Genomic DNA, 15,764 nt, shown 5'->3' with positions numbered 1-15,764 from the left:
GTACGTCATAATCAAAGTCAAAGCACATGCTAAGACTACCCCCTTCGGAAACCGAATGGCGGACAAACTAGCAAAAGAAGCGGCCCGTACAGGTTCCCGATGGGACCCCTTGGAAAACGTAAAAACCGCACCAATGGCATCAGTTGCTGTTACCTGCCCGATACTGGACTTGGCAGCCAGTCAGGCTACAGACTCTGATCTTAAAAACATACAATTAGGAAACCCATGTCCCAAACCATACCTAGGACAAAATTTACAGCTCCACGACAGAATAATACTTATATACGGCAAATATGTAGTCCCGGTGTCAGAAAGGGGAGAATTGATTTACCAATGCCACAATATTAATGACCATCAGGGAATAGATAGGGCCGCGGCTAAATTGAAGGAGCTATGCTGCAAGAAGTGGAAGGGTATGTCAAAAACTTTCTGATATCTGCTCAGAACAATCCAACATAGTACAAAAATCAGGCAGAATTAAGACATACTAGACAGGGCATAGGCCCTTGGACTCAACTTCAGATAGACTATGTAGGGCCTTTACCCACCTGTCCCGGTGATGAGAAATACATCCTAGTAATGGTGGACGTATTCTCCAAATGGATCGAAGCATTTCCAACTAACAATAATTCGACCGCCACAACCGCAAAAATACTTATGGAAAAAACATAGAAATTAGGTGCAGGAGTAGGCTATTCGGTCCTTCGAGCCTGCACGCCATTCAATAAGATCATGCCTGATCATTCAACCTCAGTACCCCTTTCCTGCTTTCTCTCCATACCCCTTGATCACTTTGGCCGTAAGGGCAATATCTAACTCTCTTATGAATATATCTAACGAACTGGCCTCAATAACTTTCTGTGGTAGAGAATTCCACAGGTTCACCACTCTGAGTGAAGATGTTTCTCCTCATCTCGGACCTAAATGGCTTACCTCTTATCCTTAGACTGTGACCCCTGGTTCTGGAACTCCCCAGCAACGGGAACATTCTTCCTGCCTCTAACCTGTCCAATCCCGTCAGAATTTTACATGTTTCTATGAGATCACTTCTCATTCTTCTAAACTCCAGTGGATACAAGCTCAGTTGATCCAGTCTCTTCTCATATGTCAGTCCCGTCATCCCGGGAATCAGTCTGGTGAACCTTCGCTGTACTCCCTCAATAACAAGAATGTCCTTCCTCAGATTAGGGGATCAAAATGAACACAATATTCCAGGTGTGGCCTCACCAAGGCTCTGTACAACTGCAGTAAGACCTCCCTGCTCCGATACTCAAATCCTCTAGCTATGAAGGCCAACATGCCATTTGCCTTCTTCACCGCCTGCTGTACCTGCATGCCAACCTTCAATGACTGATGAACCATGACACCCAGGTCTCGTTGTACCTCCCCTTTTCCTAATCTGTCATCATTCAGATAATATTCTGTCTTCCTGTTTTTGCCACCAAAGTGGATAACCTCACATTTATCCACATTATACTGCATCTGCCATGCATTTGCCCACTCACCTAATCTGTCCAAGTCCCCCTGCAGTCTCTTAGCATCCTCCTCACAGCTCACACCGCCACCCAGCTTAGTGTCATCTGCAAACTTGGAAATATTACACTCAATTCCTTCATCTAAATCATTGATGTATATTATAAATAGCTGGGGTCCCAGCACTGAACCCTGCAGCACCCCACTAGTCACTGCCTGCCATTCTGAAAAGGACCCGTTTATTCTGAATCTCTGCTTCCTGTCTGCCAACCAGTTCTCTATCCACGTCAATACATTACCCCCAATACCATGTGCTTTAATTTTGCACACCAATCTCGTGTGGGACCTTGTCAAAAGCCTTTTGAAAGTGCAAATACACATCCACTGATTCTCCCTTGTCCACTCTACTAGTTACATCCTCAAAAAATTCTAGAAGATTTGTCAAGCATGATTTTCCTTTCATAAATCCATAAGATCCTGTCACTGCTTTCCAAATGCGCTGCTACTTCATCTTTCATAATTGATTCCAACATTTTCCCCACCACCGATGTTCTATAATTCCCCGTTTTCTCTCTCCCTCCTTTTTTAAAAAGTGGTGTTACATTAGCTACCCTCCAGTCCATTGGAACTGATCCAGAGTCGATAGACTGTTGGAAAATGATCACCAATGCATCCACTATTTCTAGGGCCACTTCCTTAAGTACTCTGGGATGCAGCCTATCGGGCCCTGGGGATTTATCGGTCTTCAATCCCATCAATTTCCCTAACACAATTTCCTGACTAATAAGGATTTCCTTCGAGGGTCTTTTCGCGAGACCCTCAAACCCCTAGTATTTCCGGAAGGTTATTTGTGTATTTCTTAGTGAAGACAGATCCAAAGTATTTGTTCAATTGGTCTGCTATTTCTTTGTTCCCCATTATAAATTCACCTGATTCTGTCTGCAAAGGATCTATGTTGGTCTTCACTTATCTTTTTCTCTTCACATATTTATAGAAGCTTTTGCAGTCAGTTTTTATGTTCCCTGGAAGCTTCCTCTCATACTTGATTCTCCCCCTCCTAATTAAACCCTTTGTCCTCCTCTGCTGAATTCTAAATTTCTCCCAGTCCTCAGGTTTGTTCTCCAGATGGGAATTGCCAGAGGGCATCGATTCTGACCAGGGAACACATTTCATGGGACAAGTTATACAGCAGGTCATGCAATTAGCAGGGGTAAAACAGAAATTCCATATTGTCTACCACCCGGAATCAAGCGGAGTGGTAGAGCGCATGAATGGGATATTAAAAATGTTATGAAAATTAGTACAGCAGAACCTCACGTCCTGGAACAAGGTCCTCCCTTATGTATTAATGGCCATCCAAAACACTGTGGTAGCCTCTACAGGCTATTCACCCCACGAGCTAATGACCAGAAGAGTCATGAGCGTCATGGGATTAGATTTGAATGAGATCCAGAAAACTTCCCTGTCCTCAGAGAAATACATGTCAAACTTGATCAAGTATTTGGAAGCTGCTAGAATGGCTGCTGCAGTGAAATTGGGAAACAAACACCAAAAAAGTAAGGCCTACTTTGATGGGAAGGTACACCCATGGGAACTAAAAATCGGAGACCAAGTAATGGTAAAAATCCAGAAGGAAGGAATTTTCCTTGCCCCTAAATATGCCGGACCATTTCGTATAATGGAAAAGGCTAGCCCTCAGTGTTCAAGGTCATGGATGGCCAAGGGAAGTATAAGTGGCACCACCTTAACCAGCTAAACCCTTTTGGAAAATAAACAGCCACATGTACCACGTCATGTTAAATTCAGAAGAGACAGGGCTCGCCCCAACCGACCCAGCAGCTAACCCGATCCCAGCCCATGGTATAATAACCGTCTTGCCGCCTATCCAAAATTTAGAGGCCGCAAGTAGTTCAGAGGAAGCCACCAAAGAAGGTGGTAATGATTCAGAAGACGACCAGGTACCCCCCCCAAGGACACCTGACGAAGCCCGTGCCCCTCACAATGAGTCGGCACCAAGTCCAACAGAGAGTTTGTCACAGAGTTTCGAAGCTGAGTGTCTCACACCTCTAGTCACCACCACCACCACCCCACCCACCCCCCCCCCCCAACCACCCCACCCCACCCCACCCCACCCCCCCCCGGGCCAGGAGAAGGAAGCGAGGACAACAGTTCCCACAGAGAGAAAGGAACGCAATCGCCTGGACTAGAAACCATCCAATACCTTTGCCTGGCTCTGCCCCGGGTTCGAGGAGATTGAGAAGACCTACTCCATAAGGAGAGCAACTGATACTGTGTTTTATTATCCTACAAGGTGGACATATAAGCCAGAAATAATCCCATATCCTGAATCAGAACATTTTCGGGACCTATGTAACAAGTAATTAGCTGAAATATGGACGAATGATTTTGTGTTTTATATGTTTATTTATTACTGTGACTTGCATTGTAATATATCATTGTGTAAGTGTGGATATCTGAACGGAATATATGGAATTAAGAACAGTAAAGTAAACGGGATATATGAAAATGTATAAGCCATGGAAGAATAGCTGGGAGAATGTCAGATTGCAAATAGTGCAACATCAGCTTAGCTAACAGTCTGTCTCAAGGTTTCAAGTCACTAATCCTGCCAATAATATATAATTGTAACATGAAATACATCTGCAGAATTGCAAGGTCTCAGTAAATAGTCACACCATTAGATTGAAACATTTGGAGGCAATACTTGAGCTTTCAAGAAGAACATCTCATATAGATTGACTAATGAGTGGCTGAGTTAGACTGTCAATCCATTTGTATTTTGTTATCTGATTTCAAAACTGTATAACTGTTAACGCTTTACGATGTAACTTCACCTATCCGTAGGGAGTGTGTACGCTCTATCCAGAGAGTATATCTTCTGTCTGATAGGTCTTACTGGCCGGTAATAAAGACTGCTTTGTTCAAAGCACAAGAGGTATTCGACTCAGTAATTTTACTGAACCAGATTGAGGTAAAAGAATCCAGGAATTAACATTTGGTGTCAGAAGTGGGATCTCAACGGACGACTGCCGAAAACTTGCGAATTAAGAGCCAGACTAGCCTTGGATGAGACGAGGGGAAAATGGCCACTGGAGTGAGTATGATTTCAATACTGCTCCAGTTTCCCCCGGTTTCAAAAGTCTGAGGAAAGTTTAGCCACTCGCTGGTTCTCAGGTAGTGTCTGAACGAGATCCAGGACAATCTGGTGAATACCTTTCAAACTTAGAATAGGGATAGAGATAGGGAAATTGTGCGATGATGCAAACCAAGCGGCGACTTGGAAAGATAGTTAGAGCTAGATAGGGATAGATGATCAATCATGGATCCAAAAAAAAAAAATTAATAGGAAAGAAAAGAGACTCTTATGAATTTCTGTTTAAATGAGAAATGCTTCTGTGACTTTTACTGTAAAAAAAAAAGCCGGGGAGTTGTGGTTTGTTTTATCTCAAACAGAATGAAAGTTTGTTTTAACCCTTCGTAGTGTTGTCCTGTATGTGGGAAGTTTAAGAGTGTGAACCTTATTGAATTACGTATATTCGGATGATAAGTTGCGGAGCCAGGAAATGCCCAAAGGATAGATTTGTTAAAAAGAGAAAAAATTACATGGTCCCGGTGGTTAAAAAAAAAAAGAAAAACTTGTTGAAAGAAAACATTCAGAGAAGGCACAGCAAAACAACTGAGATGGATTTAAAAGGATTTTAAAAAAAATTATATTAAATAACACGACCTTGAGGCTGGAACAATTGAGATAACGAAAAGCAGTCCACAGCCTACGTGCCAGACTTCTCTCTAGTTATAAAAAAAAAAGTAACGTACTAAATAGGTGCTGAAAGAAAAAAAAAAATGTTCTGAGATTTTAAATTATGAAAAATATAAAATCACTCCTGTCCAATTGGCAGAAAAAAAAAAAACTCCATTAAATTAGGACTTGCATTGACAGAGGGAACACATGTTAAAACTGTAGACGTCTTTAAAAAAAAAAGAATGAAGGTGCGCACGAGAAACTTGCTAAGAGATCCTCTGGGACCTCTGAGAAAGGTATTGATCAACTACAAGTTAAAATGGCTGGCTTTGTGTTAACCGAGGCTGATGATGAAATTGATGAGTGGCCACTGACTCAGCGCCCAACGGCGCCTCCCGCACCCCCTGGCCTCTTGCTCCAGTCCTCTTCCCAACACCCTCCACCTAACACTCCAGTAAAAAAGAGTTAGGAACAACCACATATCACCAAAGCAACAAACCCAAACTGACTCCTCATCCTCTGATAGCGATTCGGATCCCCAGTTTACAAGCAATACAGCCGAAAGGACCAGATCTCACACTCGAAAGGGCAGAACTATATCTCAACATCACAAACAGTCCCGTAAATCTTCTAGTCAACCTACCAGTCCAAGTTGTGAAAGACATAGCAAACACCCCCGCCGATCGAGACACAGAACTGTCAAGCAGTCAGACAGCTCTGAAACATCCTCCGGCCTAGAAATGATTTCCAAGATCCCAAAGTCCCGACACCAATTCCCTGTCAGACCAATGCCAAACTCTGATGCACAACAAGCTGCAGACCACCTCTCTATAGATGTCTGTGATCTTCAAACAACTATTTGATTGCTCACGCTATCCGGACAGATGGAAAGGGCAGTTAGATATTATTGGCAGAAAAAGAAAGGGGAGGGGGGAGGTGCGCCCCCAACCCGGGTCAAGACTGAATACGTGACTAGAAAGGAAGAGCCATCTCGGGAGGAAGGATCAATAGAACCGTAGTGTGGCATACAGGATTGGATGGATAAGCAAGGATACGGTTATACTAAACAACCAAACGGCCCGAGCCCTGCTAATAAACCTCCCTATTGTCCCCGGCATGGTATGGGAAGAGGCCGGGACTGGGTAAGAGGAATTGACTGTTTTAATTGTGGGCAGGAAGGACATTGGAATAAAAATTGCCCCTACCGTCAGCATGGAAAAGGAAGAGGAGGAAGAGGAGGGGGGCAAGGGGGGAGAGGAAGATCTTACACTAACTTCTCCCAGAACAACCCCTTTGGTCAATTGTCCCCCGATTGACTACGCAGCTTGATTGTGCAGGGATCCTCCCCGGACGACGAACCCATTCTGAATGAGTGGCAACCCTTTTTGATAGATACGGGAGCCTTCATGTCTTCTGTACAATCAAAGCTTAAACTCCCTGCTTCTACTGAAACACAGGAACTTTCAGGATTCCTGGGACAAATCTCGACATTCCCAGTGTCAGAACCGGTTAAAATGGGTTACCAGGAAGAATCGGTGGAACATCGAGTTGTTATCACAACCAATCTGGACTGTAACTTGATGGCTAGAGACCTCCTTTGCAAATTCCAGTTGCATTTGGAGTGTGGAGATAATGGGATTATTGTAAAACAGGAAACCCTTAAGCGGCAGTATTATACCACTAGAACCCCTCAGTGGTGGTCTCTGGACCTGCCGCAGGCACCCTATCACGTGACCCTAGCATACGATCCCAGTGGAAAGAATCAGGACCTGCAGAACTTTTATCAGGATCACGAAGGGGAAATGAAGGGAATTCTATTAAGGGCTAGAGTGACTGGACTGGAAAGAGAGGCAGATTTTGTGGAAGTGGATAAGAATCTGTGGAAACAGCCCCTAACAATGGCACCGCATATTGCTCGTGAAGTATTAGCCCCTCACCATGCTAAGGATTTGGGAGTTATGGTACGCAAGGCCATAGATGAGGCTGACCCTACCAGCCGGGATGTGCAAATAAATCATGGCCGAACAGTCCAATTTAATGGGGACCCCGAGAAAGTATTAACAACTCTATGGCATCATACTGGCTTGGACATACCTGACTATGTGGATCCTCATGTGTGGGCAGAGGACCCCTCCGAAGTGGGTTATACTCCCATTAATTGAGATCCCAGTGCAGGGCAATGTGGACTGGCCCTCTATCCGACAGAACCCACTGAAATCACAGGCAATCCTAAACTGACTTTTCGGCACTGTACTGCAATTAATCCGGCCTGTTTTCTTACTGAGCCACCCCAAGATGAGGAAGAACCCAGTCATGATTGTTTATGTTTGTTGACGGAAGTACTTCTATTAATCCAGAAGATACACGAATCTCAGGATACGCCATAGTAAACCAGGAGAATCAGGTCTTGGAATCTGCCACTTTGAAACCGCCTATTCTGCTCAACAAGCTGAACTATTCGCCCTCACCCAAGCCTGTATCTTGGCCAAAGATCTCAAAGTCAATATCTATACCGACTCTAGGTATGCCTTTGGGGTGGCGCATGATTTCGGACAATTATGGAAAAATAGGGGATTCCTAACCTCACAGGGGAATGAGATATCTCATAAACAGTTAGTATCTGATTTGTTGCAAGCCCTCATGTTCCCCAAACGCATTGCCATTGTACCAAGAGGCCAAACAGGCCTCTCGTGACCAACAGATGGTAGTGCCCAAAATTATGAGTCAGATTAAAAATCCTGCAAAGGATAAGTTAGCCTCGGAAAAACCAATGCCAACCATCCAAGATGTTATAAAAGCACAGGGGGACGCTCCTGAAAAAGATAAACTGTTGTGGAAATATTATGCATGTACTTATGACAATGTTTCTAAACTCTGGACCACTCCCGCGGAACAGACTTGCATGTCTGACGAGTTGGCCTCATGGGTTATAGAATGTCTGCATTTTGCTACTCATTGTGGAGCAAGGGCAACAAGTGATACACTTTTGGCTACTTGGTGGCACCCTAAACTCCAGGCGCTCACCCAGAACATCAGTAGTCGTTGCCTGGTTGGCCAGCAACATAATCCAGGGAAGGGAGTCCCCTGTGATTGGGGTAAAACGCCCCTACCCGAAGGTCCCTTTGAGACATTTTAGTTGGACTACATTGAGTTGCAAAAAGTTCAGTGTTACAGATATGTGTTAGTAATAGTAGATGTGTTTAACAGATGGATTGAAGCCTACCCTAACCTGGACAATAAGACTCAGACTGTTGTTAAGGTGTTAATGAGGGAAATTGTTCCTAGATATGAGATCTCAGCTAGACTGATGACCACCTATGTTCTTTCTCTGACTCAGGCTCTGCGACTAGTTCACAACCAGGTTCAAGATGCTTACCCGAATAGTCCCTCGTGGCACCAGGGAAGTATGGATTCGGAAGGGATTAGAGCCACAATAGGAGGGGCCTTTTTAGGTGTCACTCACTACCCCTACTGCAGCCAAGGTTGAGGGGAAAAGTGCCTGGGTTCACCTGCACCACTGCAAGCTCATCACCATTTAAACAAATTTTGCTGGTTAGTCTAATTCCTGTTTCTGTTCCAGATCTCCTCCTCCCTATAGCTGAACAATGCAGTTGAAGGAGGATCAGTTTGAACTCTTACCTGTCAGACAGCCAAATACACTGACGGAAACCTGAAGGGAAACGTGAAAACAGAACTCTTTTTATCAGCTAAATAATTGGACTATTTATAAGATGAGATTGTGTCTGTATGCTACTGTCTGCATAATAGTGTTGATATATGACAGTTTTGGTGCACGGGAAGGAAGACAAAGGCGAGAGCTCCATGTAAACACCTTTTTGTTTATGTCTTACGTTTATGCGGAAAAAGGGCACTTCACTAGATGCTGGGTGTGTTCACATATCCCTATACATTCCAAAGGGGGAATTCCTTTGCGCACCGTTCCCCTGACCCTAACTGAGACTGTTAGATGGATTCAAAGAAACGATATTGGAACAGGTAGCTAACCGCACTGCTGAGGCTCTGGAGGGCATCACAGCTGAAATGGTAGCGATAAGGACCGTAGCATTACAAAACCGAATGGCCCTCGATTACCTGTTAGCTGAGAAAGGGGGAACGTGTGCCCTGATAGGATCTGAATGTTGCACTTACATTCCTGATAGTTCAGAAAACATAACCCACCTTGCCGATCACATAAGGAGGGAGGTGAAAAAGTTATCCACACCAGCAAAAGAACTTAGCAGGTTTGATTGGTTTCTGGGTGGATCTTGGAGATCCTATCTAATACATGGCGCAATTGTTCTCATCATAATAATTACCTGCTGTTTGATTGTTGGTTGCCTTAACCTCTGCTGTAAAGCAATGACAAGGTTAGCAGACCCTCTTGTGGTCAAGGGTTCCCGGGTTATGATCCAACAAACTAGAGAACTACTCAACAATGCAATACTCATAGAATGATCCTAAATGTTATCATAGAATGATAAAAGGGGGGATGTGGATATCTGAACGGAATATATGGAATTAAGAACAGTAAAGTAAACGGGATATATGAAAATGTATAAGCCATGGAAGAATAGCTGGGAGAATGTCAGATTGCAAATAGTGCAACATCAGCTTAGCTAACAGTCTGTCTCAAGGTTTCAAGTCACTAATCCTGCCAATAATATATAATTGTAACATGAAATACATCTGCAGAATTGCAAGGTCTCAGTAAATAGTCACACCATTAGATTGAAACATTTGGAGGCAATACTTGAGCTTTCAAGAAGAACATCTCATATAGATTGACTAATGAGTGGCTGAGTTAGACTGTCAATCCATTTGTATTTTGTTATCTGATTTCAAAACTGTATAACTGTTAACGCTTTACGATGTAACTTCACCTATCCGTAGGGAGTGTGTACGCTCTATCCAGAGAGTATATCTTCTGTCTGATAGGTCTTACTGGCCGGTAATAAAGACTGCTTTGTTCAAAGCACAAGAGGTATTCGACTCAGTAATTTTACTGAACCAGATTGAGGTAAAAGAATCCAGGAATTAACATTAGTGGGTGTCAGGAGTCAGAGGGAGGAGACGGAAAACCCCTTACGAGATAGTAGAAGTAGTAACAAGGGGGTAAACATGGAGAGACTAATTTTGGTAATCATCCTCGCTGTGGCACAAAGACCCAAGATAACACTCCTAGTCCTCCGGTACAGCTATTTTATTATGCCAATGATACTGGAGAGACACATTCCACAAACTGTACGAATGTGGCAAGCAGCTGGGAGGCCCCGACTAACAGGAATAATGTATGTGCCTGTAATAGTACAGCAAAAATGTGCCACGAGACCAACCTAACCAAGGTATGCATTAGGTGCAACCATGTGACCAGCCAACAACATCATCCCATTTGGCAGGCCAAGAATGGTACTACACGGTCCCCTCGGCCAACAACCCCTCGACAGAGCTTAATTGTACTCTGGCCGGAAGGGAAATATCTTGTTATATTAACAAAGGTAATGGTCAATTACAGTTGTTTATGGATGTAGTAGTAACGCCTCTGTACTCAACATAACCAGTAATCCCCGGACCAACACAAAGCACAACTGTTCATGCGAAAATCAAGGTAAAATAATCGTGCGTCGGGAACAATCTTCCATCACCACCACGATAGCCCCGACGACCATTGGGATCCCATCGACACCCACCCACCCCCAACCCCCTGCCCCACTACCAAAACTCCCTGCAGCCTTTTAGCGTCCTCCTCACAGCTCACACTGCCACCCAGCTTAGTGTCATCTGCAAACTTGAAGATATTACACTCAATTCCTTCATCTAAATCATTAATATATATTGTAAACAGATGGGGTCCCAACACTGAGCCCTGCAGCACCCCACTAGTCACTGCCTGCCATTCTGAAAAGGACCTGTTTATCCCGATTCTCTGCTTCCTGTCTGCCAATCAGTTCTCTACCCACGTCAGTACATTACTCCCAATACCACGTGCTTTGAATTTGCACACCAATCTCTTGTGTGGGACCTTGTCAAAAGCCTTTTGAAAGTCCAAATACACCACATCCACTGGTTCTCCCTTGTCCACTCTACTAGTTACATCCTCAAAAAATTCCAGAAGATTTGTCAAGCATGATTTCCCTTTCATAAATCCATGCTGACTTGGACCGATCCAGTCACTGCTTTCCAAATGTGCTGCTATTTCATCTTTAATAATTGATTCCAACATTTTCCCCGTTACTGATGTTAGGCTAACCGGTCTATAATTACCCGTTTTCTCTCTCCCTCCTTTTTTAAACAGTGGTGTTACATTAACTATGGACTGGAGGGTAGCTACTGATCCAGAGTCGATAGACTGTTGGAAAATGATCACCAATGCATCCACTATTTCTATGGCCACTTCCTGAAGTATTCTGGGATGCAGACTATCAGGCCCCGGGGATTTATCGGCCTTCAATCCCATCAATTTCCCTAACACAATTTCCCGCTTTATAAGGATATCCTTCAGTTCCTCCTTCTCACTCGACCCTCGATCCTTGAGTATTTCCGGAAGGTTATTTGTTTCTTCCTTCGTGAAAACAGAACCAAAGTATTTGTTTAACTGGTCCGCCATTTGTTTGTTCCCCATTATAAATTCACCTGAATCTGACTGCAAGGGACCTATGTTTGTCTTCACTAATCTTTTTCTCTTCACATATCTATAGAAGCTTTTGCAGTCAGTTTTTATGTTCCCTGCAAGCTTCCTCTCATACTCTATTTTCCCCCTCCTAATTAAACCCTTTGTCCTCTTCTGCTGTATTACAAAATTCTCCCAGTCCTCAGGTTTGCTGCTTTTTCTGGCCAATTTATATGCCTCTTCCTTGTATTTAACACTATCCTTAATTCCCCTTGTTAGCCACGGTTGAGCCACCTTCCCCGTTTTATTTTTACTCCAGACAGGGATGTACAATTGTTTAAGTTTATCCATGTGATCTTTAAATGTTTGCCATTGCCTATCCACCATTAACCCTTCAAGTATCACTCACCAGTCTAGTCTAGCCAATTCACATCTCATACCATCGAAGTTACCTTTCCCCAAGTTCAGGATCCTAGTCTCTGAATTAACTGTGTCACTCTCCATCTTAATAAAGAATTCTACCATATTATGGTCACTCTTCCCCAAGGGGCCTCGCACAGTAATCCGTCCTTTCTCATTACACATCACCCAGTGTAGGATGGCCAGCCCTCTAGCTGGTTCCTCGACATATTGGCCTAGAAAACCATCCGAATACACTCCAGGAAATCCTCCTCCACCGCACTGCTACCAGTTTGGTTAGCCCAGTCAATATGTAGATTAAAGTCGCCCATGATAACTGCTGTACCTTTATTGCACACATCCCTAATTTCTTGTTTGATGCTGTCCCCATCCTCATTACTACTGTTTGGTGGTCTGTACACAACTCCCACTAGTGTTTTCTGCCCTTTGGTATTCCGTAGCTCCACCCATACAGATTCCACATCATCCAAGCTAATGTCCTTCCTTACTATTGCATTAATTTCCTCTTTAACCAGCAACAAAATGTAATCAAGGAAATGGGACAGATTGTAACTAGAATAACGCAATCATCAGGGCACAGACAAATGTGCAGTCAAAGTTGATGGGCCAGATTATAGAATAGTATATCATCATAGGCAGTCCCACGGAATCGAGGAAGACTTGCTTCCACTCACAAAGTGAGTTCTTTGGTGGCTGAAAAGTCCAATACGAGAGCCACAGACCCTGTTACAGCTGGGACAGACATTCGTCGAGGGAAGGGGTGGGTGGGGCGGGCGCTCCTTCCGCTGCCTGCGCTTGGCCTCTTCACGCTCTTTGCGTTGAGACTCGAAGAGCTCAACGTCCTCCCGGATGGACTTTTTCCACCTCGGGCGGTCTTCGGCCAGGGACTCCCAGGTGTCAGTGGTGATGTCGTACTTTACCAAGGAGGCTTTGAGGGTGTCCATGTAATGTTTCCGCTGCCCACCTTTGGCTCGTTTACCATGAAGCATTTGCTTAGGGAGTCTCGTATCTGGCATGCGAACTATAAACCAGGAGGAGAAACCCCACCGAGTACCTAGGAGCAACACTCGGCAGAAGTAGGCACCAGGGAAGAGACCCTTGATGGAACAGTTAGGATGGGACTGATCATCCAGGGACCCATTGGGTAACTAAAAAGCACAAGTGGTGAGTCTTGTACTTCTTCTGTATTAAACGAACATTAATGGTACTGCCATTGTCTAGTGTGTCATTTGGTATTTAACTCCAAGAACTGTCGCAGGCAACTACTAGTCACACGACTAGTGAAATTGCCGTTCGAGCAACACGATGACAATTACCCACGTTATAGAGCACTTGCAAATGTTTTGGTTCAGAAATCAATTGAAAAGTGCAAAAGATGGACAAATGAGTACACTGGAGCAGACTCAAGTACCCTCAGTCCATACATTTCCCTGCACATAACATCCATCTGTACTTAAATTAATGTCAGCCAGTGGCTTAGTGGGTAGCACCCTCGCCTCTGAGTCAGAAGGATGTGGGTTCAAGACCAACTTGGGTACAAATATTCAGGCTGACACTCCAGTGCAGCAAGTGCTGCACTGTGGGAGATGCCCTCTTTTGGATGAGACATTAAACCGAGGCCCCATCTGCCCTCTCGGGTAGACGTAAAGGATCCCATGGCACTATTTCGAAGAAGAAGAATGGGGGGAGTTATCCCCGGTGTCCTGGCCAATATTTATCCCTCAATCAACATTAAGAAAAAACATTATCCGGTCATTATGTCATTGCAGTTGGTGGGAGCTTGCTGTGCGTAAATCAACTGCTGTGTTTCCTATATTACAACAGTGACTACATTGGCTGTAAATCACCCCAAAGAAAAAAGTACTTCATTGGTGTAAAGCGTATTAGGATGTCCAGTGGACACGCAAGTCACTACATAACTACAAGTCTTTCAGTTGACTCATTTAAAAAAAAACCTTACAGAAAAGCAAAAAGAAAACTCAAAAGGTAGACATGGAACAGTTAATGGCACTAAAACAAATAGAATCATAGAAATTTACAGCACACAAGGAGGCCACTTGGCCCATTGTGACTGTGCCGACCGATAAAAGAGCTAGCCACCCAAACCCACTTTCCAGCTCTTGGTCCGTAGCCCTGTAGGTTTCGGCAATTCAAGTGCACATCCAGCTACTTTTTACATGCCTCCACCACCCTTTCAGGCAGTGAGTTCCAGATCCGCATCATGCTCTGGGTGAAAAATATTTTTTAAATTAGAAAAAAATAGTGGGGAAAAAAAATGGTGTGCATTTGACTCTGCAGGGCTAACGTCAAAACACCGGATATGAAACACAAGCCCATTCTCTCTCTCTGTCGCTGCGCTCAGTACCACTTGTAGCTCAGTGGGTAGTACACACGCCTCGGAGTCCGTAGGTTGTGGGTTCAAGTTCCACTGCAGGAACTTGAGCACAAATCTAGGCTGACACAGATAGATAGATTTTTAACCAATAAGGGAATTAAGGGTTACGGGGAGCAGGCGGGTAAGTGGAGCTGAGTCCACGGCCAGATCAGCCATGATCTTGTTGAATGGCGGAGCAGGCTCGAGGGGCTAGATGGCCTACTCCTGTTCCTAATTCTTATGTTCTTATGTTCTTATGACACTCCAGTGCAGTGCAGAGGGCGTGCTGCACTGTCGGAGGTGCCGTCTTTCAGATGAGATGTTAATCCGAGACCCCATCTACCCTCTCGCTCAGGTGGATGTAAAAAGATCCCCACCGGCACGATTTCGAAGAAGAGCAGGAGAGTTATTCCACCCCCCCCCCCTCTCTTCCCTTCCCTTGGTGTGCAGGCCAATATTTATCCTAAATTCAACATGGCAAAAAAAAAAACAGATTATCTGGTCATTAACACAGTTGCTGTTTGTGGGATCTTGCTGTGCGTAAATTGGCTGCCCCCACCACCCGTTTCCCCCCACCATTACAACAAAGTGACTGCATCCCATTGGCTGTGGGGGTAAACACACTTTTGGGAACGTGTGGTGGTGAGAGGCGCTATAGAAATGCAAGTCTGTCTCTGAGAGGTGTTAGGGACTGTCCCCAGGGCGGGGTCAGAAGTCAGTGTGCGGTAAAATAAAACCCCACACACTGACACTGGGACTGGGGCCGGGTGACGCGGAGAGAGGCCAGCAATACTCACCGAGCAGACGCGCCCAGAGCCCGCGGTGCGCCATCGCCTCCCGCCCGGCGGTCACTGACCAATGACAAGCCCGCCAGGACCCCAGCCCGGGCCCCCTCCCGCCTGAACCCCAACCCCCACCCCACACACACCCCCGGCCTCCACAATCAAAACCATTCCCCCCGCACCAACCTCGCCGGCTCAATAGCAAACCTCCGTGTGTTGTTGGTCATTTACGTGTTTTTTTTTTCCACCTCTCCCAAGTTTTATTTTATTGATCAGGCCACTCCGGTGGGATACCTAAAGGAGAGAAGGGCAGCCGGTCCTTAGCCTTGCCGAGGGGATTCTGGG

At 44.8% G+C, this 15,764-nt stretch overlaps 1 protein-coding gene across 1 annotated transcript in view; it reads right to left on the bottom strand.

Moving 5' to 3' along the window:
• suclg1 (succinate-CoA ligase GDP/ADP-forming subunit alph) overlaps positions 1–15,503 on the bottom strand; it is a 113,406-nt gene extending 97,903 nt beyond the window's left edge. The window contains exon 1 of the mRNA XM_070861370.1: positions 15,435–15,503. Coding sequence (XP_070717471.1) covers positions 15,435–15,468 — 34 coding nt within the window. The 5' untranslated portion in view covers positions 15,469–15,503. The remainder of the gene's footprint in view (positions 1–15,434) is intronic.
• Between the last annotated feature and the right edge of the window lie 261 nt (positions 15,504–15,764).

The sequence above is a fragment of the Pristiophorus japonicus genome, chromosome 2 (genome assembly GCF_044704955.1).
Source record: "Pristiophorus japonicus isolate sPriJap1 chromosome 2, sPriJap1.hap1, whole genome shotgun sequence".
NCBI lineage: Eukaryota > Metazoa > Chordata > Chondrichthyes > Pristiophoridae > Pristiophorus > Pristiophorus japonicus.
Note: the sequence above shows the minus strand (reverse complement) of the source record. Positions and strands in the feature narration are given on the sequence as shown.